General features: G+C 38.6%; 1 protein-coding gene and 1 pseudogene across 3 annotated transcripts in view; one reads left to right on the top strand and one right to left on the bottom strand.

Annotated features, from left to right (window-relative positions):
* MAN1A2 (mannosidase alpha class 1A member 2) overlaps positions 1-26,833 on the top strand; it is a 152,203-nt gene that overhangs the window by 34,379 nt on the left and 90,991 nt on the right. For all 3 annotated transcript variants that reach the window (XM_070785837.1, XM_019956728.2, XM_070785838.1), the window contains exon 3: positions 16,045-16,141. In XM_070785837.1, coding sequence (XP_070641938.1) covers positions 16,045-16,141 — 97 coding nt within the window. The remainder of the gene's footprint in view (positions 1-16,044; positions 16,142-26,833) is intronic.
* Positions 11,572-12,397, bottom strand: LOC109555866 (small ribosomal subunit protein eS4, X isoform-like; annotated as a pseudogene).

The raw sequence follows: 26,833 nt of genomic DNA, 5'->3' as shown, positions 1-26,833 counted from the left end.
CCTTTATGAATTAGTATAAGATATGTACTTTGATTTTACCTTACTCTGGATTCTGTGTTTTGTGCTCAGGCTGTTTGAGGCACTTTCTTTGGGCAGTGTTGAGGAAAAGGCAGTGGCACCCCACTCCAGTACTTTTGCCTGGAAAATCCCATGGACGGAGGAGTCTGGTAGGCTGCAGTCCATGGGGTCGCTAGAGTCAGACATGACTGAGCGACTTCCCTTTCACTTTTCACTTGCATGCATTGGAAAAGGAAATGGCAACCCACTCCAGTGTTCTTGCCTGGAGAATCCCAGGGACAGGGGAGCCTGGCGGGCTGCCATCCATGGGGTTGCACAGAGTCGGACACGACTGAAGTGACTTAGCAGCAGCAGCAGCAGAGGAGACTTTGATAATATTTTTTAATGTCATTAGAATTTATTGAAATACTTTCTGATGTACGTAATAATTCACATAGATAACACTGTGTGTTTCAGTTCAGTTCAGTCCCTGAGTAGTGTCTAACTCTTTGCGACCCCATGGACTGCAGCATGTCAGGCTTCCCTGGGGACCTACTACCACCCACAGGTTCAGTGATACACTGGGAGTACTCATAGAACTTAGCAAACTGTTATATTCATGGTTTATTCATTGAAAGCATACAGATTAAAATCAATAGAAAAGGCATATAGGACAAAGTCCAGTAGACCAGGCAAAAGCTTCTCATTGTCCTCTCACAGTGGAATGATATCAGTTCAGTTCAGTTCAGTCGCTTAGTCGTGTCCGACTCTTCGTGACCCCATGAATTGCAGCACGCCAGGCCTCCCTGTCCATCACCAACTCCCAGAGTTCACTCAGACTCAGGTCCATCGAGTCAGTGATGCCATCCAGCCATCTCATCCTCTGTTGTCCCCTTCTCCTGCCCGCAATCCCTCCCAGCATCAGAGTCTTTTCCAGTGAGTCAACTCTTTGCATGAGGTGGCCAAAGTACTGGAGTTTCAGCTTTAGCATCATTCCTTCCAAAGAAATCCCAGGGCTGATCTCCTTCAGAATGGACTGGTTGGATCTCCTTGCAGTCCAAGGGACTCTCAAGAGTCTTCCCTAACACCACAGTTCAAAAGCATCAATTCTTTGGTGCTCAGCTTTTTTCATAGTCCAACTCTCACATCCATACATGACCACAGGAAAAACCATAGCCTTGACTAGACAGACCTTTGTTGGCAAAGTAATGTCTCTGCTTTTGAATATGCTATCTAGGTTGGTCATAACTTTCCTTCCAAGGAGTAAGCGTCTTTTAATTTCATGGCTGCAGTCACTATCAGCAGTGATTTTGGAGCTCAAAAAAATAAAGTCTGACACTGTTTCCACTGTTTCTCCATCTGTTTCCCATGAAGTGATGGGACGGGATGCCATGATCTTCGTTTTCTGAATGTTGAGCTTTAAGCCAACTTTTTTTCTCTCCACTTTCATTTTCATCAAGAGGATTTTGAGTTCCTCTTCACTTTCTGCCATAAGGGTGGTGTCATCTGCATATCTGAGGTTACTGATATTTCTCCCAGCAAACTTGATCCCAGCTTGTGCTTCTTCCAGCCTAGCGTTTCTCATGATGTACTCTGCATAGAAGTTAAATAAGCAGGGTGACAATATACAGCCTTGACGTACTCCTTTTCCTATTTGGAACCAGTCTGTTGTTCCATGTCCCGTTCTAACTGTTGGTTCCTGACCTGCATATAGGTTTCTCAGGAGGCAGGTCAGGTGGTCTGGTATTCCCATCTCTTTCAGAATTCTCCACAGTTTCTTGTGATCCACACAGTCAAAGGCTTTGGCATAGTCAATAAAGCAGAAATCGATGTTTTTCTGGAACTCTCTTGCTTTTTCAGTGATCCAGTGGATGTTGGCAATTTGGTCTTTGGTTCCTCTGCCTTTTCTAAAACCAGCTTGAACATCAGGAAGTTCACGGTTCACGTATTGGTGAACCCTGGCTTGGAGAATTTTGACCATTACTTTACTAGCGTGTGAGATGAGTGCAATTGTGCAGTAGTTTGAGCATTTTTGGCATTGCCTTTCTTTGGGATTGGAATGAAAACTGACCTTTTCCAGTCCTGTGGCCACTGCTGAGTTTTCCAAATTTGCTGGCAAATTGAGTGCAGCACTTTCACAGCATCATCTTTCAGGATTTGAAATAGCTCCACTGGAATTCCATCACCTCCACTAGCTTTGTTTGTAGTGATGATTTCTAAGGCCCACTTGACTTCACATTCCAGGACATCTGGCTCTAGGTGAGTGATCACATCATTGTGATTATCTTGGTCTTGAAGATCCTTTTTGTACAGTTCTTCTGTGTATTCTTGCCACCTCTTCTTAATATCTTCTGCTTCTGTTAGGTCCATACCATTTCTGTCCTTTATTGAGCCCATCTTTGCATGAAATGTTCCCTTGGTATCTCTAATTCTCTTGAAGAGATCTCTAGTCTTTCCCATTCTGTTGTTTTCCTCTATTTCTTTGCATTGGTCTCTGAGGAAGGCTTTCTTATCTCTTCTTGCTATTCTTCAGAACTCTGCATTCAGATGCTTATATCTTTCCTTTTCTCCTTTGCTTTTCGCTTCTCTTCTTTTCACAGCTATTTGTAAGGCCTCCCCAGACAGCCATTTTGCTTTTTTGCATTTCTTTTCCATGGGGATGGTCTTGATCCCTGTCTCCTGTACAGTGTCACGAACCTCTGTCCATAGTTCACCAGTCACTCTATCAGATCTAGTCCCTTAAATCTATTTGTCACTTCCACTGTATAATCATAAGGGATTTTCTAGTGGTTTTGTCTACTTTCTTCAACTTAAGTCTGAATTTGGCAATAAGGAGTTCATGATCTGAGCCACAGTCAGCTCCTGGTCTTGTTTTTGCTGACTGTATAGAGCTTCTCCATCTTTGGCTGTGAAGAATATAATCAATCTGATTTCGGTGTTGACCATCTGGTGATGTCCACGTGTAGAGTCTTCTCTTGTGTTGTTGGAAGAGGGTGTTTGCTATGACCAGTGCATTTTCTTGGGAAAACTCTATTGGTCTTTGCCCTGCTTCATTTCGTATTCCAAGGCCAAATTTGCCTGTTACTCCGGGTGTTGCTTGACTTCCTACTTTTGCATTCCAGTCCCCTATAATGAAAAGGACATCTTTTTTGGGTGTTAGTTCTAAAAGGTCTTGTAGGTCTTCATAGAACCATTCAGCTTCTTCAGCGTTACTGGCTGGGGCATAGACTTGGATTACTGTGATATTGAATGGTTTGCCTTGGAAACGAACATAGATCATTCTGTCATTTTTGAGATTGTATCCAAGTAGTGCATTTCGGACTGTTTTGTTGACCATGTTGGCTACTCCATTTCTTCTAAGGGATTCCTGCCCGCGGTAGTAGATATAATGGTCATCTGAGTTAAATTCACGCATTCCAGTCCATTTCCTAGAATGTTGACATTCACTCTTGCCATCTCCTGTTTGACCACTTGTAATTTGCCTTGATTCATGGACCTGACATTCCAGTTTCCTAAGCAATATTGCTCTTTACAGCATCAGACCTTGCTTCTATCACCAGTCACATCCACAACTGGGTATTGTTTTTGCTTAGGCTCCATCCCTCATTCTTTCTGGAGTTATTTCTCCACTGATCTCCAGTAGCATATTGGGCACCTACTGACCTGGGGAGTTCCTCTTTCAGTATCCTGTCATTTTGCCTTTCATACCGTTCATGGGGTTCTCAAGGCAAGAATACTGAAGTGGTTTGCCATTCCTTTCTCCAGTGGACCACATTCTGTCAGACCTCTCCACCAGACCCACCCTTCTTGGTTGGCCCCATGGGTATGGCTTAGTTTCATTGAATTAGACAAGGCTGTGGTCCTAGTGTGGTTAAATTGACTAGTTGTCTGTGATTATGGTTTCAGTGTGTATACCCTCTGATGCCCTCTTGCAACACCTACCGTCTTACTTGGGTTTCTCTTACCTTGGACGAGGGGTATCTCCTCACCACTGCCCCTCCTGACCTTGAACATGGAGTGATATGGACGGTGCTTAATTCTCCCAGAAATGATATGTGGCAGTATGTGTGATGTATTACCAACCAGAGAAGTAAACCTGAGCCTTGGTGTCCAGGTTTTTGTTTTTTTTTTAATAATTATTTTTTATTCAGTTCAGTCACTTAGTTGTGTCCGACTCTTTTTGACCCCATGGATTGCAGCATTCCAGGCTTCCCTGTCCATCACTAACTCCTGAAGCTTGCTCAAGCTCATGTCCATCGAGTTAATGATTCCATCCAGCCATCTCATCGTCTGTTGTCCCCTTTTCTTTCTGCCTTCAATCTTTCTCAGCATCAGGGTCTTTTCCAGTGAGTCAGTTCTTCGCATCAGGTGGCCAAAGTATTGGAGTTTCAGCTTCAGCATCAGTCCCTCAAATAAATACTCAGGACTGATTTTCTTGAAGACTGATTATTTGATGTCCTTGCAGTCCAAGGGACTCTCTGAAGAGTCTTCTCCAGCACCAGAGTTCAAGAGCATCAATTCTTTGGTGCTCAGCTTTCTTTATAGTCAAATTCTCACATCCATACATGACTACTGGAAAAAACATAGCTTTGACTAGACAGACCTTTGTTGGCAAAGTAATGTCTCTGCTCATTAATATGCAGTCTAAGTTGGTGATAGCTTTTCTTCAGGGAGCAAGCATCTTTTAATTTCATGGCTGCAATCACCATCTACAGTGATTCTGGACCCCTAAAAAGCCAAGTCTGTCACTGTTTCCATTGTTTCCCCATCTATTAGCCATGATGTGATGGGACCGTATGCCATGATCTTTGTTTTTTGAATGAGTTTTAATCCAGTTTTTTCACTCTCCTCTTTCACTTTCATCAAGAGGCTCTTTAGTTCTTCTTCACTTTCTGCCATAAGGGTGGTGTCATCTCCATATTTGAGGTTATTGATACTTCTCCTGGCATTCTTTAACCCAGCTTGTGCTTCATCCAGCCCAGCATTTTGTGTGATGTACTCTGCATATAAGTTAAATAAGGAGTGTGACAGTATACAACCTTGACATACTCCTTCCCCAGTTTGGAAGCACTCTTGTTCCATGTCCAGTTCTAACTATTGCTTCTTGAGCTGTGTACAGATTTCTCAAGAAGCAGATCAGGTGATCTGGTATTCCCATCTCTTTCAGAATTTTCCACAGTTTGTTATGATCCACACAATCAAAGGCTTTGGTGTAGTCAATAAAGCAGAAGTACATGTTTTTCTAGAACTCTCTTGCTTTTTCTATGGTCAGTGGAAATTGGCAATTTGATCTCTGGTTCCTCTGCACATTCAAAATCCAGCTTGAACATCTGGAAGTTCACAGTTCACATACCGTTGAAGCCTGGCTTGGAGAATTTGGAGCATTACTTTGCTAGCGTGTGGGATGAGTGCAATTGTGCGGTAGTTTGAACATTCTTTGGCATTGGTCTTCTTCGGGATTGGAATGAAAACACCTTTTCCAGTCCTGTGGCTACTGCTGAGTTTTCCAAATTTGCTGTCATATTGAGTGCAGCACTTTCACAGCATCATCTTTTAGGATTTGAAATAGCTCAACTGGAATTCCATCACCTCCACTAGCTTTGTTTGTAGTGGTGCTTCCTAACGCCCACTTAACTTTGCACTCCAGGATGTATGGCTCAAGGTGAGTGATCACACCATCGTGGTTATCTGGGTCATGAAGATCTTTCTTGTATAGTTCTTCTGTGTATTCTTGCCACCTCTTCTCAGTATCTTCTGCTTCTGTTAGGTCCATACCATTTCTGTCCTTTATCGAGCCTATCTTTGCATGAAATGTTCCCTTGGTATCTCTAATTTTCTTGAAGAGATCTCTAGTCTTTCCCATTCTGTTGTTTTCCTCTATTTCTTTGCATTGGTCTCTGAGGAAGGCTTTCATATCTCTCCTTGCTAATCTTTGGAACTCTGCATTCAGATGGGTATATCTGTCCTTTTCTCCTTTGCCTTTAGCTTCTCTTCTTTTCTCACATCTTTGTAAGGCCTACTCAGAAAATCATTTTGCCTTTTTGCCTTTCTTTTTCTTGGGGATAGTCTCGATCACTGCTTCCTGTAGAAGGTCACTAACCTCTGTCCATAGTTTCAGGCACTCTGTCAGTTCTAATCCCTTGAATCTATTTGTCACTTCTACTGTATAATCATAAGGGGTTTTGTTTAGGTCATACCTGAATGATCTAGTGGTTTTCCCTACTTTTTTCAGTTTAAGTCTTGAATTTTGCAGTAAGAGATCATGATCTGAGCTACAGTCACCTCCAGTCTTGTTTTTGCTGACTGTATAGAGCTTCTCCATCTTCAGCTGCAAAGAATATATTTAATGTGATTTTGGTATTGGCCATCTCATTATGTCCATGTGTAGAGTAGTTTCTTGTGTTGTTGGAGGAGGATGTTTGCTATGATCAGTGCATTCTTTTGGCAACACTCTGTTTGCCTTTGCCCTGCTTCATTTTGTACTCCAAGGCCAAATTTTCCTGTTACTCCAGGTATCTCTTGACTTCCTACTTTTGCATTCCAGTCCCCTATGATGAAAAGGACATCTTTTCTGGGTGTTAGTTCTAAAAGGTCTTGTATGTCATCATAGAGCTGTTCTGCTTTACCTTCTTTGGCATTAGTGGTTGTGTCATAGGCTTGGATTACTGTGATGTTGAATGATTTGCCTTGGAAACAAACAGAGAATCATTCTATCATTTTTGAGATTGTACCCAGTACTGCATTTCAGACTGTTGACTATGAGGGCTACTCTATTGCTTTTAAGGGATTCTCACCCACAGTAGTAGATATAATGATCGTCTGAATTTAATTTGCCCATTCCAGTCCATTTTAGTACACTAATTCCTAAAATGTCGATGCCCACTCTTGCCAGCTCCTGTCGGACCACTTCCAATTTATCTTGATTCATGGACCTACATTCCAGGTTTCGATGGAATATTGTTTTTTACAGCATCAGACTTTACTTCCATCACCAGTCATATCCACTAGTGGGCATTGTTTTTGCTTTTACTCTGTCTCTCCATTCTTCCTGGAGTTATTTCTCATTCTTTTCCAGTTGCATATTGAGCACCTATCAGCCTGGGGAGTTCATCTTTTAGCATCATTTCTTTTCGCCTTTTCATACTGTTCATGGGGTTCTCAAGGCAAGAATACTGAAGTGGTTTTCCATTCCCTTCTCCAGTGGACCATGTTTTGTCAGAACTCTTCACTATGACTTGTCTGTGTTGGGTGGCCATGGCTTATAGTTTCATTGAGTTAGACAAGGCTGTGATCCATGTGATCAGTTTGGTTAGTTTTCTGTGATTGTGGTTTTCATTCTCTCTGCCCTCTGACGGATAAGGACAAGAGACTTATAGAAGCTTCTTGATGAGAGAGACTGACTGGGGGGAAACTGCGTCTGGTGCAGCCTTGCTCAGTAAATGTTTAATCCAATTTCCTGTTGATGGCTGGGGCTCTGTTCCCTCCCTGTTGCTTGGCCTGAGACGAAACTGTGGTAGAGTTAATGTACCTGGTAATGGCAGCCTCCTTCAAAAGGACTTGTGCACATATTGTTGTATTCAGTGTCTCTGACCCCATAGCTGACCCCATAGCAGGCCACTGTTGATCCACGTGTCTGCTGGAGACTGCTGGACACTCATGGGCAAGTTTGCTCCTTGTGGAGACTCTTCCTTTCTTCTGGCTCCTGGTCTGCTAAAGGTTTTGTTTGTGTTCTCCAAGAGTCTGTTTCCCCAGCCCTGCAGAAGTTCTATAATCAAATCCCACTGGCCTCCAAAGTCAGATTTCCTGGGGGTTCTCAGTCCCTTTGCCAGATCCTCAGGTTGGGAAATCTGTTGCTTTGTGCTGTGCTTAGTTGCTCAGTTGTGTCCAACTCTTTGTGATCCCATGGACTGTAGCCCACCAGGCTCCTTTGTCCATGCGGATTCTCTCAGTAAGAATACTGGAGTGGGTTGTCATGCCCTCCTCCAGGGGATCTTCCCAACCCAGGGATCAAACCCAGGTCTCCCTAATTGCAGGCAGATTCTTTACCATCTGAGCCACCAGGGAAGCCCATGTAGGCTTGGCCCATGTAGTCTTAATTAAGCCCATGTAGTCTTAATTCTCCAGTGCCTCCAGAGATCAGGCTGATTCCATGTGTTTCAAGGTCCCTACCATAAATCACATTATTAGCATAAACTGTCTGACATGACTCAAGGCTTTAGGTAAACAAAAATGCTCTTCACAGGCAGAATAATAAAAGTTTAGAGGTTATTTTCCAGGAGCCTGGCTTAGGCCAAATCTTTTCTGAGGATGTGTAGGGTTTGGACAACCCAGACCTGCTGAGTGAATCCTTTAGATAACATCGCGTTATCTAGTGTTCTTGTAGATTAACATAAAACTTAAGAATCCCTGCGCAGGGTCCTGTTAAAAATTATGGTTGATGCCTTAGCAAGGAGAGAAAGTTGAGACCTAACCTGCAGGGGAAGATGCTAATAAGAGGCAAGGTGATGTGCATTACCTGCAGAATATCTGAAAAAGTTTCAAGAATTAAAGCACTATTTACTTCTGAAGGCAGGGGTATAAAATAGAGCTGGAAAAGGATTATTTGAAAGTTTTAAAAGGAGCTTTTAACCCCTAAATCTCCAATTCTGTCCTCCCTTTCCCAAAAGAAAACTAAAAGTTTACTTTTGGATGGATAAATTAGAGAAGATCTAGATTTGGGAAATACCAGGTATGGTATGGCTGAGGGGAAGGGGCAGAAGTTATTCTAAAAAAATGAAGAGTGTTGGAGGTAGAGAGCATTAAGTGAAAAATGGATTCTGAATATTGAGACAGCTTTATTCTGCTAGACTTTTAAAATTCTGCTAATCAGATTTATTTTCAGTAAGCAGGAAAATGAAGGATTTTTCTCTGGGGAGACCTGACTATGACTGGCACAAGAGGAAAGAGTTACTCTGTTCTTCAGTAAAATGCCCCATGGGTTTCACCTGATCTCTCTAAGATGAAACTCAGTCAACAAATCTAGCCTGTTCATTGACAGCCTTTGATTATTTTATAAGTGCTTTACTCATATGTGAAGAGCAAACCAAAGAAAACCTGACATGTATAGAAAGTTTGTTACATGAGAGAAATGGAAGAAAAGAATTTAGAGCATACAAAAACCATGCAGGGATAAGAATACATGTATCTAAAAAGAATTAACATCTTTAGAGTGCCAAAAAACTAAATTTATAAAATGCAAATTAGTTATAAAAAGGAACATTTACAGAATAAGAAAGAGTTCTTGGAAAATAAAAATGTGATAGTTTTAAAATTCAAGAGAAGAATTGGAAGATAAAATTGAGCATCTTTCTCAGAAGGACAAAATTCAGTTCAGTTCAGTTGCTCAGTCGTGTCACAAAAGGTTGAGAAAATAAGAAAAATGATAAGATCAGTCTGTAACATCTAATAAATGATTGATTAGTGGTTTTGAAAAGAGAACATGGAAAATAGAGGGGAAGAATTCAGAGACACAGTTCAAAGGTTCCTACTGAAATTTTAGAACGAAGTTTTAGAAAATTTTAGAAAAAGTGGCATAACAGATCTAAAAGTTTATAGAGAAAAAAATAGTTCCACCCAAAAGATTGGGATTGTGTATAATGGCACATTAGATTCTTCAACAATAATATTAGAAACTGAAAGAGTGTGGAGCTAAGGCTTAGAAAGAATTATGTATTCAGCCAAATTATGACTCAAATCTGAGGGAAAAATAGTTTTAGACATTTTGTCAGATTGCTACTAGAAAATATGCTTCAGCATAAAAATAGGGATATAAAGTGATTTTGGAAACAGGTGATCTGTCACTAGAGAGAGAAAGCAAGGGCACTGTCGGGATTGTGAAAATGGGAATCAGGAGGATGCTGGCTGTACTTCAGGTAGAGGGAACGGAACTCCCCTTTAGAGTAGGAGGAAGGAGCCTCAGAAAGGATTTATCAGAGAATAAACTGAAACTGACAGTTTTCTGGTGTGTTTGATAATTTTGAGAGAGGTTTTGAAACTCGTTTAATTTGGAAGTAAATTAATAATTTTTACTAAAACTACATCAATAATAAACCCCACCAAACTTCAGACCAGTAGTTAACAGCAGGGAAAACAAAAATTGAACAAATTAATATATCAATAGTAATATAAGAAAAAAACTGTTAACTATATTGAAAGAGTGAGACAGGGAATATAAATGGAAAAGTATGTATAGGGGTGGGTTGATAGTTTATAAGAAAGCTAAATTAACTACAGGGGCATATAGTAAACAGCTAAATTTTTTTTTAAATCAAGAACTCACCCTGTAAACTATACAGTGGTAAATAGAAAAACGGGTGAAAGTTTAAGTAATTGGCTCAGGAAAAGGGGAAGTTAGGAAAGTGGGGAAGATAGGACAGGCTATTAGAATTTTTAAAAATTCAACATCATTGAGACATATTTTATGTACCGTAAAATGTGTCTATTTTAAGAGTTCAGCTTGATGAGTTTGGACAGTTGTACACACCGGTGTAACAATTGCAGTCAAGCTGTGAATACATCCATCATCTCAAAATAGTTTGTGTCCCTCTTCAGTCAGTTCACCCCATTCCTTGGCCCCAGGCAACTACTGATCTGCCTTTAGTCATTTAAGATTAGATTTGTCTTTTTTAGAGTTTCAATCAAACGGTCATCCTCTAGGTCATCCTCTATCGTTCCCTTCTCCTGCCCCCAATCCCTCCCAGCATCAGTCTTTTCCAATGAATCAACTCTTCGCATGAGGCAGCCAAAGTACTGGAGTTTCAGCTTTAGCATCATTCCTTCCAAAGAAATCCCAGGGCTGATCTCCTTCAGAATGGACCGGTTGGATCTCCTTGCAGTCCAAGGGACTCTCTGAAGAGTCTTTTCCAACACCACAGTTCAAAAGCATCAATTTTTCGGTGCTCAGCTTTCTTTATAGTCCAACTTTCACATCCATACATGACTACTGGAAAAACCATAGCTTTGACTAGATGGACTTTTGTTGGCAAATGTCTCTGCTTTTTAATATGCTGTCTAGGTTGGTCATAGCTTTTCTTCCAAGGAGCAAGTGTCTTTTAATTTCATGGCTGCAGTCACCATCTACTGTGATTTTGGAACCCTAAAAAATAAAGTTTCTCACTGTTTCCATTATTTCCCTGTCTATTTGCCATGAAGTGATGGAACCAGATGCCATGATCTTAGTTTTCTGAATGTTGAGTTTTAAGCCAGCTTCTTCACTCTGTTCTTCCACTTTCATCAAGAGGCTCTTTAGTTCTTCTTCACTTTCTGCCATAAGGGTGTTGTCATCTGCATATCTGAGGTTATTGATATTTCTCCTGGCAATCTTCATTCCACCTTGTGCTTCTTCCAGCCTGGCATTTTGTATGATGTACTCTGTGTATAAGTTAAATAAGCAGAGTGACAGTATATAGCTTTGACATGCTCCTTTTCCTATTTGGAACCAGTCTGTTGTTCCATGCCCAGTTCTAACTGTTGCTTCTTTTTTTTTTTTTCTTCACTTGGTATTATCTTTAATTACAAAGACTTTTCCAATCACATCACATAGAGATCATTTTATCCACTGCTCTGTTTGGCTGCAAATCTCTTATCTCTCTCCTCAGCAATGGTAAGGTGAATACCCTTTCCACGGGGAAGAGAGATCCACGGTTTGTTGCCTTTGCCAATAACGAAAATGTTTTGAGAGCCGTTTGGCAAAGCTGTTGCCGTTCGCATCTTTCACATGAACTACATCAAAAGAACCTGGATGCCTCTCCCGGTTTGTAATCACACCAATTCTTCCCAGGTTAGCACCTCCAGTCACCATGCACAGGTTACCAGTGTCAAATTTGATGAAATCAGTAATCTTGCCAGTCTCCAAGTCAGTCTGAATGGTATCATTCACCTTGATGAGGGGATCAGGGTAATGGATGGTACGAGTGTCATGGGTTACCAGATGAGGGATTCCTTTGGTTCCCACAAATATCTTTCTTACTTTGCACAATTTATACTTGGCCTCCTCAGGTGTAATACGATGAACAGCAAAGCGACCCTTGGTGTCATAGATCAAACGAAAATTCTCTCCAGTCTTATCAATGCTGATGACATCCATAAAACCAGCAGGGTAGGTTATATCTGTGCGGACTTTGCCATCGATCTTAATGAAACGCTGCATGCAAATCTTCTTTACTTCATCTCCAGTTAGGGCATACTTAAGTCTATTCCTTAGGAAAATGATTAGGGGGAGACACTCCCTTAGCTTGTAGGGGCCGGTAGATGGACAAGGGGCAAACACACCAGTCAGTTTATCCAGCATCCAATGTTTTGGAGCTGCTACGCGTTTCAGGTGCTTCTTGGGACCCCGAGCCATGGCTGCGCTAGGCACGAAAAGAGCCTAACTGTTGCTTCTTGAGCTGCATACAGATTTATCAGGAGGCAGGTCAGGTGGTCTGGTATTCCCATCTCTTGAAGAATTTTCCACAGTTTGTTGTGATCCATCCAGTCAGCTTTGGTATAGTCAGTAAAGCAGAAATAGATGTTTTTCTGGAACTCTTGGGCTTTTTTGATGATCCAACAAATTTTGGCAATTTGATCTCTATCTTTTTAAAATCCAGCTTGAACATCTGGAAGTTCACAGTTCACATACTGTTGAAGCCTGACTTGGAGAATTTTGAGCATTACTTTGCTAGCGTGTGAGATGAGTGCAATTGTGTGGTAGTTTGAACATTCTTTGGCATTGCCTTTCTTTGGGATTGGGATGACCTTTTCCAGTCCTGTGGCCACTGCTGAGTTTTCCAAATTTGCTGGCATATTGAGTGCAGCACTTTCACAACATCATCTTTTAGAAATAGCTCAACTGGAATTCTATCACCTTCACAAACTTTATTCGTGGTGATGCTTCCTATGGCTCACTTGACTTCACATTCCAGGATGTCTGGCTCTAGGTGAGTGATCACACCACCGTGATTATCTGGGTCATGAATATAGTTTTTGGATAGTTCTTCTGTGTATTCTTGCCACCTCTTCTTAATGTCTTCTGCTTCTGTTAAGTCCACACCATTTCTGTTCTTAATGGTGCCCATCTTTGCATGAAGAGTTCCCTTGGTATCTCTGATTTTCTTTCCCATTCTATTGTTTTCCTCTATTTCTTTGCATTGATCGCTGAGGAAGGCTTTCTTATCTCTCCTTGTAATTCTTTGGAACTCTGCATTCAGATGGGTTTATCTTTCCTTTTCTCCTTTGCCTTTTGCTTCTCTTCTTTTCTCAGCTATTTGTAAGGCCTCATAAGACACCAATTTTGCCTTTTTGCATTTCTTTTTCTTGGGGATGGTCTTGATCACTGCTTCCTGTACAATGTCACGAACCTCTGTATTCTTCAGGCACTCTGTCTATCAGATCTAATCCTCTGAATCTATTTGTCTCTTTTACTATATAATCATAAGAGATTTGATTTAGGTCATACCTGAATGGTCTAGTGGTTTTCCCTATTTTTTCAGTTTAAGTCTGAATTTTGCAATAAAAAGTTCATGATCTGAGCCACAGTCAACTCCCCTGTTTTGTTTTTGCTGACTGTATAGAGCTTCTGCAACTTTGCCTGCAAAGAATATAATCAATCTGATTTTGGTGTTGACCATCTGATGATGTCCATGTGTAGAGTCTTCTCTTGTGTTGTAGGAAGAGGATGTTTGCTGTGACCAGTGCGTTCAGCTTATCTCTTATTTAGCACCAGAGGATTCATACCAGAGTGAAACCTTATAAATGCAGTGAATGTGGTAGAACCTTCAGTCAGAATGCAAACCTCAGAAAACACCAGCGAACTCATATCGGAGAAAAGCCTTGCAAATGTACTGAGTATGAGAAAGCCTTCAGTGACTGTTCAACAAGTGACCCTTGTTGGTTTTCTTTAATTTCTCTTAGCAACAGTGTTGTGTAGGTCTTAGTGTATAGTTCTTGCACATATTCTATTTCATGTTTTTTGATGTTTTATAGATGTAATTGTTTTTGAATATCCATTTCTGATCACAACTAGCATGTAGAAATGTATTTGATTTTAATTTGCTGAACTTGAATTTTTTTTTTTACTGCAGTCATCTGTTAGTTTATTGGCTTTTTAAGATTGCTTAGGGTTTTCCTTGTACATAGTCACATGCTTTGTGAATAGAGGTACTTTTTCCTTTTTGATTTTTATGCCCTTTGTTCTTTTTCTTTTTGCACTGGCTAGCACTTTCAGTAGATTATTGAAAAGAAGTGGTGAGCATGCATGTATTTGATTTGTTCTCAACCTTAGCAGTAGGGTCTTCTGCCATTACGTATGATGGCTGCTGTAGGGTTTTTTTTGAAGATGCCCTTTAGTAAGTTGAGGATGTTGCCTGTAATTATAGTTTTCTGAGAGTTTTTTTTTTTTTTTTTTTAAGCATGACTGGGTGTTGAATTTTACAGATGCTTTGTCTACATCTAAAAAGATGATTGTATGTTTTTTTCCCTTTTATTTGTTAACATGGTGAAATATGTTGATGGGTTTTTGAATGTTAAATTCACTTATATTCCTGACTTAAATTGCACATGGTCATTGTGTAGTATCCTTTTTATGTATTGTTAATTTTTGTTAAGGAATTTTGCATCTTTGTTTTTAAGATATATTGATTTTTAATTTCCTTGTAATATTTTTGCCTAGTTTTCAAATGTCTGAGTAGGCTGCAAAAAAAGTTGAGAAATGTTTTAATGAATATTATGTTTGATACACCATAAGCTACTATTACATAATTAAACTGATATTTAATTAAATACTCTGCTGTTGTATAGGTTAGTACTCACTGGGTTGAAAGAAACCCAGTTCAAACTAATTGATATAAAAATATTTATTAGCCTAGCGCTCTAAACCAGGGCTTCAAATTTGGCTCAGTCCAACCCTGTAGATGTTGTTGTCAACAGATATGTGTATCTCTATTTTCTTTTGTTACTTCATTTCTCCATGTTGGGAGAGTTAGCCCCCCTCAGCTCCAGGATTATGTATTGCATAGGTCTTGAGATTGCAAAACAAGAGAGTCCTTTGTCTCATGGTATCTGTAACAATATGTGTGAAAGGACTTGATTGCCTTTACTGGATCCCATGTACCCAGTCACTTAGTGTAGGTCAGGGATTGATTGGCAGGCTGCAACCTGCTGGCCAAACTCTGCCTGCTTCCTGGTTTTTAAAAACACAGTTTAATTGGAGCCCAGTCATGCTCATTTGTTTACATATTGTCCAGGGCTGCTTCTTGCTGCAGTAGCTGAGTTTAGTGGTTAGCATATATACCGTATAGATGTCAAGGTCTAAAATACTTTACAGGAACAGTTTGCTGATCTTTGGTCTAAAGATTAGGGATACTCTAGCCAGGCTGTGTTCATTGATTGTGGAATCAGAACCCATTTTTGACAGCTCTGTCATGGTTACAGTGAGGGAAGGGGAGCTGTTTCTGAAAGGATTATGCTATGCTATGCTAAGTCACTTCAGTCGTGTCCTACTCTGTGCGACCCTGTAGACGGCAGCCCACCAGGCTCCCCCGTCCCTGGGATTCTCCAGGCAAGAACACTGGAGTGGGTTGCCATTTCCTTCTCCAGTGCACGAAAGCAAAAAGTGAAAGGGAAGTCACTCAGTTGTGTCCGACTCCTAGCGACCCCATGGACTGCAGCCCACCAGGCTCCTCTGTCCATGGGCTTTTCCAGGCAAGAGTACTGGAGTGGGGTGCCATTGCCTTCTCCATCTGAAAGGATTGGCAGTTCCTAAAAGGAAAGAATGCCAAATAGACACTTTGCTCCCCAATAAAAAGAGCTTCTTTATTACACCTATTTTTTTGTTCTGTTGTGTAGACTTAAGTTAAACATGATTATATATGTTTTCACATTGACACCGATGTTAACAGAATAATATACTAATGTAGGAGGTACAGGAGAATGTGTAAGGATATAGTAATAGAATCTTTAAATTGCATGAAATGTAAGGATAACAGTCTGTGAAAAATGTAAATTGATGGGTTATAATTTTTCTTTTCTCAGATGATGAAACATGCCTGGGATAATTACAGGATATATGGATGGGGGCATAATGAACTCAGACCTATTGCAAGGAAAGGACACTCCACTAATATATTTGGTAAGGCTGCTTTTTTACTGTTTTTATTTTAAAAATAGGATCTAACTATTTAGTTACTTTCTAAAACCTGAGTACAGTAGTCCCTGCTTATCTAAGCTTTTGTTTTCTTTCTATTTCATTTACTTATGGTCAATCTCAGTCTGAAAATATTAAATGGAAATTTTCGGAAATAATTAATAAATTAAAATTTTGTGCCTTTTCCAGCCTAGGGTATGAACCATCTCTTTGTCCAGTGTATCCTACTTGTTAGTTAGCCATCTGTCTGGGCATCAGATCAACTGTGGAGATAGCGCAGTGCTTGTGTTCAGGTAGTCCTTATTTTACTTAATAATAGGCCCACAACACAAGATTAGTGATGCCAGCAATTTGGATTTACCAAAGAGAAACTGTGAAGTGCTTTCTTTAAGTGAAAAGATGAAAGTTCTTCGCTTAATAAGGACCATATGCTGAAATTAAGATCTCAGGCTAAGAATAAATATTCTAATCATGAAATTGTGAGGAAGTAAATTTGTGCTAGTTTTACTGTTGAGCTTCAGACTGCACAGGTTATGGCTGTAGTGCAATTAAGTGCTTAGTTAAGATGGAAAAGTCTTTACGTTTGTACAGTAAGATCTTTTAAGGAAGAGAGAGACCACATCTACATAATGTTTATTGCAGTAAATTATTATAATTATTCTATTTTATTATTAGTTATTGTCAATCTCATACTGTGCCTAATTTATAAATTAAACTGTATTATACATATGTATGTATAGGAAAAAAACATGTAGAGTTTGGTACTCTCCAGGGTTCCAGGTATCTGGGCACCTTGAGATAAGGTGGGGGGGTCTTCTTTATTTCTCGTGGGCTTCAGTCCATGGGGTCACAAAAGAGTTGGACACAACTTAAGTGACTAAACAACAGTAACAACTGTATTTCTATAGAACTGTAATTTGAAGCAAGGTGTAGTTTTTTGCAAGTTTTACTCAAGATTTAGTTATCACAGATAAGTGATAAATTTTGTATTTGCATACAGATGTTTTAGTCATTTATTTGTATTTTGAAGCTTTTTCTGCATTGTTTTTCTTTAGTGTAAGAAAGATACATACCTATTTGTAATTGTTTTTCTTCAACATAGTCCCAATTCTGATACTGCAGAGGACGAAAAGGATAGGAAATTCCAGTAGTGTTAGCTATGTATGTTAAAAAAAAATAATAATAAGTAACATGCCCAAGGTGATTCAGTTGATAAATTGAGTAAATGTACAGTATATTCACAGTTCTAAGGGAGAAATTGACAGTCTGTGTGTGGATGAAGGTTTGGGGAAGAGCTCTTTGTTTAACTTGAATTTAATAACTTTCTACCTCACGTGAGTTCAGTTCACTTGTTAAATTTCTCAGTTTAAAAGAGTGTTAACTACCTTAACAACTTTTATTTAACTTAAGAAAAAGTCTTAAATATTATCAAGTTGTTCTTTAGAGTCTTCACATCTCTCATTTTAGGTGCTTCTTGATGTGATGGATATCTTTTAAATAGCAGTAGGTAAAGACAAGAAAATACTAATAGAATCAGAAAGCACATTTGTCAGTCACATGAAGTGCAGTCATCTTTACTAATTGTAATGCAACACCACAATAATAACTATTTTTTTATTGTGACTAAGGAAGAATTTTTCCTGTGCAGTGATATCTCATAATTTTTTCAATGCTTGATTGTTTCCTGTCAAAAAAGAAAATGACTGAAAAGATAATTTCTCCTGGGTTTGAGAGATGTTGGGATGGAGGAATAATGGAAAAAATTTTTCTTTAGGTAATGAAAGACACCCAGAGATCTCACATTTAATTTTGACATTTAATTTTGCATCTATCACTTAATGAAGTATAGTTTATTTCCTTAGCAGAGGTTACAGAATTAAGAGTTACTGTTGCTTTTTGCATTTAATTTTGCATCTATCACTTAATGAAGTATAGTTTATTTCCTTAGCAGAGGTTACAGAATTAAGAGTTACTGTTGCTTTGTGGAGGCCACAGTGAGACATTAGTGCAGTAAAAGATATTTAATGATTAATTAAAACTAGATCCTCTCTGCAACTAACCATCCGTTTGTATTAAACTCAGTGGTAAACTCTGAGCCCTTTGAAAATGAGTTGGATGTTAATTTTCTGTTTAGTTTTTTAAATCTTATTTCTCAGAACATCTAATATAGTAAGACTTATCAAATAGTATGGTCCTAGGCGAGGTAGTAGGTAAATAACATACATTTGTTTTACTTAATCATGACTGTAATCAATAACTTAATTTACTTAATCAGTAACTGTAAGGTATGATTGTTTGCTGAATTTAAAGATAAATGAGCTTTCAGGTAACTTCTTAAAATTTTATTCCTTATGAGTCAATATAATTCATTTAGTGAGCAAAATGGTTGTTTCTTTTTTAAAGTCTGAAAGAATTGCTCTCTTGTGTCAAACTCTTTGCGACGTCATGGACTACATAGTTTGCCAGTCTCCTCTGTCCATGGAATTCTTCAGGCAAGAATACTGGAGTGGGTAGCCATGCCCTTCTCCAGCCAATCTTCCCGACCCATGGATCGAACCCAGATCTCCCCCATTTCAGGCAGATTCTTTTCCATCTGAGCCACCAGACAAGCCCATTTCCTTCTTAAATAAATGTGACTTTGTTAAAATCCTAATGGGTACGTTTTGACTTAATGTTTTCTCTTTTTAAAAATAGCATTTTTATGAAAGGGGTTTTGCTATTTATTTATTTATGGCTGTGCTGCTTGCCACGTGGCTTGCAGGATCTTAGTCCCCTGACCAAGGATTGAACCCAGGCCCATGTCAGTGAAAGTTTGGAGTCCTAACTACTGGGCCAACAGGGAATTCCCTTATGAAAAGTGGTTTTAATTTGTGGTACTTTTTGTCAGACTTCTTCACAAGTGACCTTTGTAGATCACTATTTGGTCAGGTTGGTAAATGATGACCAGGGCAATGACAGGTTCAGATTATTGTCAGGTGAGTTCTTACTGACTGGACATTAGGAACACTTAAACTGGTTTACTGGATAAACAAAGTTATTTGTGAGATCACAGAAATTAAAGGAGCCTAGAGTTGGAAATGGAGAAGGAAAGGGCAACCCACTGCAGTATTCTTGCCTGGAAAATCCCATGGACAGGAGAGTTGGAAAGGGTGACTTTACAAAATTAGTCTTTTCATTTGGTACAGAAGCAAGATTTTGTCAGTTTTGATTTGGTATTTCTGAGGGATCATCTTGTAATGAGTATCAATTAAGTATTTTCCAATAAAATTTTTACCTTTTTATTGAGGTATGAGGTCAGTTATTTGCTTTAGAGATTCTGTAATTGGGTTTGTGAATAAAACTGTATTTTCCTTTGCATGTGTGTATGTTACATACACATTACTAGTTACATTACTAGTAACAATAGTTACATACACATTACTAGTGGCAGCATCAATAGTATTTATACAGTGCATACTCCTGAAGGCTGAATCTTGTGCCCCACAAATTCACCTGTTGCAGCTCTGCCTCCCAATGTGACTGTATTTGGAGATAGAGTGTTTGGGACGTAATTAAGATTAAACTAGGGGCCTGAGTCAGAAAGGGATGGAACCCTTAAAGAATATGAAGAAGCACCCAAAATCTTTTCTTCCGCTGCACATACACTAAGAAAAGGCTGAGTGGGTATGATATAGCAAGAAGGTGAACATCAAGCCAAGAGGAAGCTGTTCCTCTAAAGATTGGAAGCTTGCTCTTGGTTTCTAACCTGCAGAACTGTGAGAAAAGAAATTTTGTTGTTTAAGCCCCGTAGTGGATGGTGTTTTGTTATGGTAAGCTGAGCAGAATAATAAGCATACTATATACCAAGGACTGATATAAGTGATTTATGTGAGCGGGCTTATTTAGTACTCAGACACTAAGAGGCAGGTACTATTATTATTATTCCCATTTTACAGAGGAGGAAACTGAAGCACAATTAGGGTTAACTAACTTACTCAAGGTTGTACAACTAGTAAATAATGGAGCCAGATTTTTATTATAGGCAACTTCATGCTGAAGTTCATGCTTCTAATTCTGCTTCAGCTAACTTTAGGGACAGGGAAAAAAAATACCAGCACATGGGAAAAATCTGTTATGACAAAATTGTACCAAAAATGTAGAAAAAATGAAAATGCAATCTATATTATTTTCAGTAGTCAAAAGTAGGTGCTTATATTGATACTTTTAGAAAAACATTTGAGGGGTTACATTTTTCTTCCAGTGGAATAAACTAAGTGGGAATGAATCTTTTATTGTTTGTTTTGTCTGATAGTTTCAGTTATGAAGTTAGTTTACTAAAGGATTAATGAAGAGTTTGACTTTTTCCTACTTTGTTCCTTTTCTACATCTCATATTCTTGCTAGTGAGTATTATTTGGGATTTTTTTTTTAATCTGTTCTTAGGTTTTTTGTTGAAGATCTTTCTAAGGGAAGGATCATAGGGTCTCATTTGACACCCCAGATTCTGTATGCCTTTATAAAATTAGAATCGTAAAAGTTGGAAGAAACTTTAAAAATCTTAACCTATTACTATAGGAGCATATAGGCAGGAATTGAACCTTCTTGGTGGCTTAGATGGTAAAGAATCTGCCTGTAGTACAGGAGATGTGTGTTTGATTCCTGTGTTGGGAAGATCCCCTGGAGAAGGAAATGGCTACTTTCCCCAGTATTCTTTCCTGGAGAATTTCATCAACAGAAAAGCCTGATGGGCTACTGTCCAAGGGGCTGTGACGAGTCGGACACGAGTGTGACCGACCTTTCTGCTTTTCACTGTTCATAATATTCTAGATTATAAGGAAATTTAAAATGTGTCCATTTTCTTTTTCTTAGCCTTGATTATTAAAATATTCTTTATATGGTAACTGAAATCATATTCCTCTGACTTCTGTCTAGTTTGTACTTGGTTGGCATCAAGGTTTCTTTTTGTACATATAACAGGAAATTCATTTCAAAATGGCTTAAACTAAAAAAGAAATTTAATGAGATCAGTGATGTTCTAGAGTAGATCTGATTCCAGTTAAGCTTTTTTCTTTATCTCTTTCCTCTGTTTTCCTCTGTGTGTTTATATTTTCAGATTGACATCTTAGCAGGATAAATTGGTTTGATTTTGTCTAGTTGGGGCTCAGCCCTGGACCTTGTGAGTGGAGAGAGGAAAATGTTGCTGGACATAGGTTACCACTGATAATAATTTTTCCAACAGTGATTAATAGAATGAATTAGGTTTACTTAGATACTTTGGAGAATTGAAAGATTTTTGTTAGGGATAGTTCTTCTTACATTTGAAAGAATTTTGATTTGGAAAAGAATATTGTTTGTTTTTACAGTGCTTTTTTGAAATGTGCCTTTTATCTTCCAGGTATGTATAAGTTCTTTCTGTTATTTCTAACTTGCTAATTATTTCTAATATTTTGTTGGGGATTTTGCATTCATATGTAGGGAAGGATATTGTTTTGTATTTTTCTTGTACTATCTTTGTCTTGTTTTGGTATCAGTGTAATACAATGAATTTGGAAGTTTTCTCTGCTCTTCATTTTTCTGTACTGTTGATTTGATAGTCTTTCTTAAGGTTTTTATATAATTTGCCAGTGAAACCATCTGCATGTGGAGCTTTTTTTTCTGGGAGATTTTCAACTACAACTTCTACAATCTCAGTTTCTCTATTTCACATCCCTATAAGGGCCATTCACTATCTGTTTCACCTTAGGTTCAGTCAGTTCAGTTCAGTCGCTCAGTCGTGTCCTACTCTTTGCAACCCCATGAATCGCAGCACGCCAGGCCTCCCTGTCCATCACCAACTGCTGGAGTTCACTCAAACTCACTTCCATCCAGTTGGTGATGCCATCCAGCCATCTCATCCTCTGTCGTCCCCTTCTCCTCCTGCCCCTAATCCCTCCCAGCATCAGAGTCTTTTCCAATGAGTCAACTCTTCGCATGGCCAAAGTCCTGGAGTTTCAGCTTTAGCATCATTGCTTTCAAAAAACACCCGGGGCTGATCTCCTTTAGAATGGACTGGTTGGATCTCCTTGCAGTCCAAGGGACTCTCAAGAGTCTTCTCCAGCAGCCCAGTTCAAAAGCATCAATTCTTTGGCGCTCAGCCTTCTTCACAGTCCAACTCTCACATCCATACATGACCACTGGAAAAACCATAGCCTTGACTAGACGGACCTTTGTTGGCAAAGTAATGTCTCTGCTTTTGAATATGCTATCCAGGTTGGTCATAACTTTCCTTCCAAGAAGTAAGCGTCTTTTAATTTCATGGCTTCGTTTTGGTAATTGATGGTTTTGAGGAATTGGTTTGTTTCATCTGAGCCATTGATATTATGTGCATAGAGTTGTTTGGAGTAATATTACCTTTTTGATATCTATGGTAGCTGTAGTTATAATCCCCTTTTATTCTTAATATTGGTAATTTATGTTTTCGTTTTTTTCCTTTGTCAGTTTTGCTAAAAGTTTTATCAATTTCATTGATATTTTCAAGGAAGCAGCTTTCGGTTTCATTGATCTTCTTATGTTTCCTTTATGTTTTAATTTTCTTTGATATCTGTTCTTTGTTATTTCTACTCTTCTGCATGATTTGGGTTGCTTTTGTTCTTGCTTTTCTAATTTCTTGAACTAGAAGCCTAGATTATAGATTCTAGATCCTCTTTTCCAATGTAAGCATTTAGTGTCAAATAGTTTTCTGCCAAGTGCTGCTTTAGCTGCATCTGAAAGATTTTGATATATTGTATTTTCATTTTTACTCAATTCAGTATGTTTAAAAACTTACCTTAAGTTGTTTAATTTCTAAATGCTTGGAGATTCTTCTTTTGTCTTTCTGTTATTGATTTCTAATTTAATTCCATCATGGTCAAAGAATGGACTTCCCAAATGGTGCAGTGGTAAAGAATCCACCTGCCAATGCAAGAGACACAGGCTCAATCCCTGGGTCAAGAAGATCCCCTGGAGAAGGAAATGGCAACCCACTCTGGTATTCTTGCTGGGAAAATTCCATGGACAGAGGAGCCTGACAGGCTATAGTCCATGCAGTTGCAAAATGTCAGAAGTGACTGAGAGTGAGCACACACACATACTCAGAGAATATACTTTGTGTGATTACAATTCTTTAAGTCTTTTAAATTATTTAAGAATTACCTTTTGACTCAGAATATGGCCTGTCTTGGTGAATGTTCCATTTATGCTTGAATAGAATGTGTATATATGTAGTGATGTTATTGGGTGTAGAATGTTCTATTAATGTCCGTTGGATCTCATTGGTTTATGGGTTTGTTCAGGCTTCCTCATCCTTGCTGATTTTCTATCTAGTAGTTTTATTAATTACTAGGTGAGGGGTGTTGAGGTTCCCAACTATATTGGATTTCTTTCTTGTTCCTTTCAGTTCTGTCAGCTTTTACTTTATATATTTTGAAGTGCTCTTGTTAGGTATTTACACCTAATAGATACATCTCCTTGGTGCCACCACCAAATCTCTTAATACCAAAACCAGACAATGGTATTACAGTGTAAGGAAACTTATAAACCAGTGTTCCTCATGGTTCCTTTATGAACATGGACATAAAAATCTTTGACCAGATTAGATTTATTTTAGTAAATCTTACTCAGCAATATGTAAAAAGAATAACACCTCATGACCAAGTGGGGTTTATCCTAGGAATGCATGGTTGGTTTAACATTTGGAACTTAGTCAATATAACTGAAGATATTAAGAAACTAAAAGAGGAAAATTATATGATCATCTCAGTGGTTATTGAAAAAGCATTTAACAACACTCAACATCCATCCATAATAAAAGCATAATAAAAACTTTCAGCAAACTTGGACTAGAGGGGAACTTTCTTAGCCTGATAAAAAGTATTAAAACATACCTACCCTCGCTCCCCTGACACATACCCAAAACCAAACAAATAGAAAAAGAATCCCCACATACTTAATGTTGAGGGGCAAGACACTCTCCCTGAAAACTGTGAACTAGGCAAAGATGTCTCTGCTGTCCAGCTTCTATGTAACATTATGCAAGGAACCCTGGCCAGTACACTAAAGTAAGAAAAAGACAGAAAAGTACAAAGGTTATTAACGAAGAAGTACAACTGTCTTTATTTATAGTCAATATGATTGCTCATGAAGAAAATACTAGGGAATCTGTCAAACAATAACAACAAAATTCTAGAATGAAAACAAATTTAGTAGTGAGGCCATTGGATACAAGTTCAATATACAAAGTAAATTATATTTCTCAATACTAGCTGTAAACAGTTATAAATAAAATAAAAATAATATCCTTTGCAGTAGCATAAAAACATGAAATACATGTGGATGAATTTAACACACTGTGCACAATCTATACACTGAAAACTGTGACTATTGAGAGAAATTGAAAATAACTTAAATGAAAGACATGCCATGTTTATGAGTTGGAATACTCAAGATAGACATCGAAATCACTGGAAAAGAATAGAAATAGAGCTACACATACATTTTTAATTGATTTTCAACAAAGATGCTTTCAATGGGTTATAGGAAAGTCTTTCTAATAAGTGGTGCTGGGTCAGTCATATACTCCTACAGAAAAAAACAAAAACATTGACTCTTCAACACTGTACAAAAATGAACTTGAAATGGATCATAAATCTAAACATAAAAACTAAAAGTATAAAATTTCCAGTAAAAAACATTTGAGAAAATCTTTGTGACTTTGAGGTGAGCTAAGAGTTTTAAGAATACACAAGGAGTAAACCATTAAAGAAAGAAATTGGTAAATTGGACTTCATGAAAATTAAAAATCTCTGTTCTCCAAAAGACATTAAGGAAATGAAAAAGCAAGCCCAAGAATTGGAGAAAATATTTGTGGTACATGTATAAGCATGTATTCAGAATATGGAAATAATATGTCACCAAAGAAGATAAATGAATGGTCAATAAGCACATCGGTCATCAGGGAAATTAAAATTCAAACTATAATACAAAATCCTATTATTCATACCCACTAGAATGAGTTCAATTAAGAAGGGCAGCAATGTGTCAAGTATTGAGAAGGATGGGAGGACAATCAGTGAGTGCATGCTCACTTTGGTTGTGTCCCACTCTTTGCGTCTCTCTGGACCGTAGCTTGCCAGGATTCTCTGTCCATAGGATTCTCCAGGCAAGAATACTGGAGTGGGTAGCCATGCCCTTCTCCAGGGGATCTTCCTGACCCAGTGGTCTAACCCGCGTCTCCTGTGTCTCCTGCGTTATAGCTGTATTCTTTACCGACTGAGCCACTAGACTTTTTATATTGCTTTGGGAGTATATAATGGTACATTCTGGAGAGCAGTTTGTCAGTCTCTCATCAAATTGAACATAAACTCACCATAAAGTGAAAGTGAAGTCACTCAGTCGTGTCCGACTCTTAGCGACCCCATGGACTGCAGCCCACCAGCCTCCTCCATCCGTGGGATTTTCCAGGCAAGAGTACTGGAGTGGGGTAAGCAAGTCCATGACTAAATATTTCCATGATCTTCACAAATGAGATCAGACAATAGTTTTATTTTTCTTACTAAGTTATATTTTTGCATCAGTGGTATGCAGAATTCATAAGTTTTTTTATCCCCCTATGTTCTATCAAGATTTATGTAGTATTTGTCATCCTTAAAATTAAAAGTAGAATTTATTCTATGAAACTTCTATAGTACAGTTCTTGTATTGTGGGTAGCTCTTTGAAAATTTTTCAATTTCTTATTTCTTGGTCTGTGTTTAGATTTTTCTGTTTCTTTTTTCATGAGTCAAAATAATGCTCATTTTCTTAGAAAATTGTCAGTTCCACTCATTTTCAAATTTATTTGGAAGATACAACTAAAATTTTTTTTTTTGTTTCCTTAATTTCTTTTACATCTGTCTCGTAGCATTCTCAGTTCCTTTTTTGTGTTTATATATTCCCATTTGTTGTTCAGTTGCTAAGTCGTGTCTGACTCTTTGAGACCCCATGGACTGCAGCACTCCAGGTTTCCCTGTCCTTCACTATCTCCCAGAATATGCTCAGACTCACTTCCGTTGAGTCAGTGAAGCCATCCAACCATCTCATCCCCTGTGAACCCCTTCTCCTTATGCCCTCAATCATGGTCTTTTTCCAGTGAGTCGGCTCTTCACGTCAGGTGGCCAAAGTATTGGAGCTTCAGTATCAGTCCTTCCAATGAATATTCATAGTTGATTTCCTTTAGGATTGACTGGTCTGATCTCCTTGCTGTCCAAAGGACTCTCAAGAGTCTTCTCCAGCACCACTGTTTGAAAGCATCAATTCTTACATGCTCAGCCTTCTTTATGGTCTAACTCTCATATCCATACATGATTACTGGAAAAACCATAGCTTTGACTATATGGACCTTTGTTAGCAAAGTGATGTTTCTTCTTTTTAATATGCTATCTAGGTTTGTCATAGCTTTTCTTCCAAGGAGCAAGCATCTTTTAATTTCATGGCTATAATCATCATCTGCAGAGATTTTGGAGCCCCAGAAAATAAAATCTGCTGCTGTTTCTACTGTTTTCTCTATCTGTTTGCCATGAAGTGAGGGGACTGGATGCCATACTCTTAGTTTTTTGAATGTTGAGTTTTAAGCCAGCCTTTTCACTTTGCTCTTTCACCTTCATCAAGAGGCTTTTTAGTTCCTCCTCACTTTCTGCCATTAGAGTG

This window comes from Bos indicus, chromosome 3, assembly GCF_029378745.1.
Source record: "Bos indicus isolate NIAB-ARS_2022 breed Sahiwal x Tharparkar chromosome 3, NIAB-ARS_B.indTharparkar_mat_pri_1.0, whole genome shotgun sequence".
Classification (NCBI taxonomy): domain Eukaryota; kingdom Metazoa; phylum Chordata; class Mammalia; order Artiodactyla; family Bovidae; genus Bos; species Bos indicus.
Note: the sequence above shows the minus strand (reverse complement) of the source record. Positions and strands in the feature narration are given on the sequence as shown.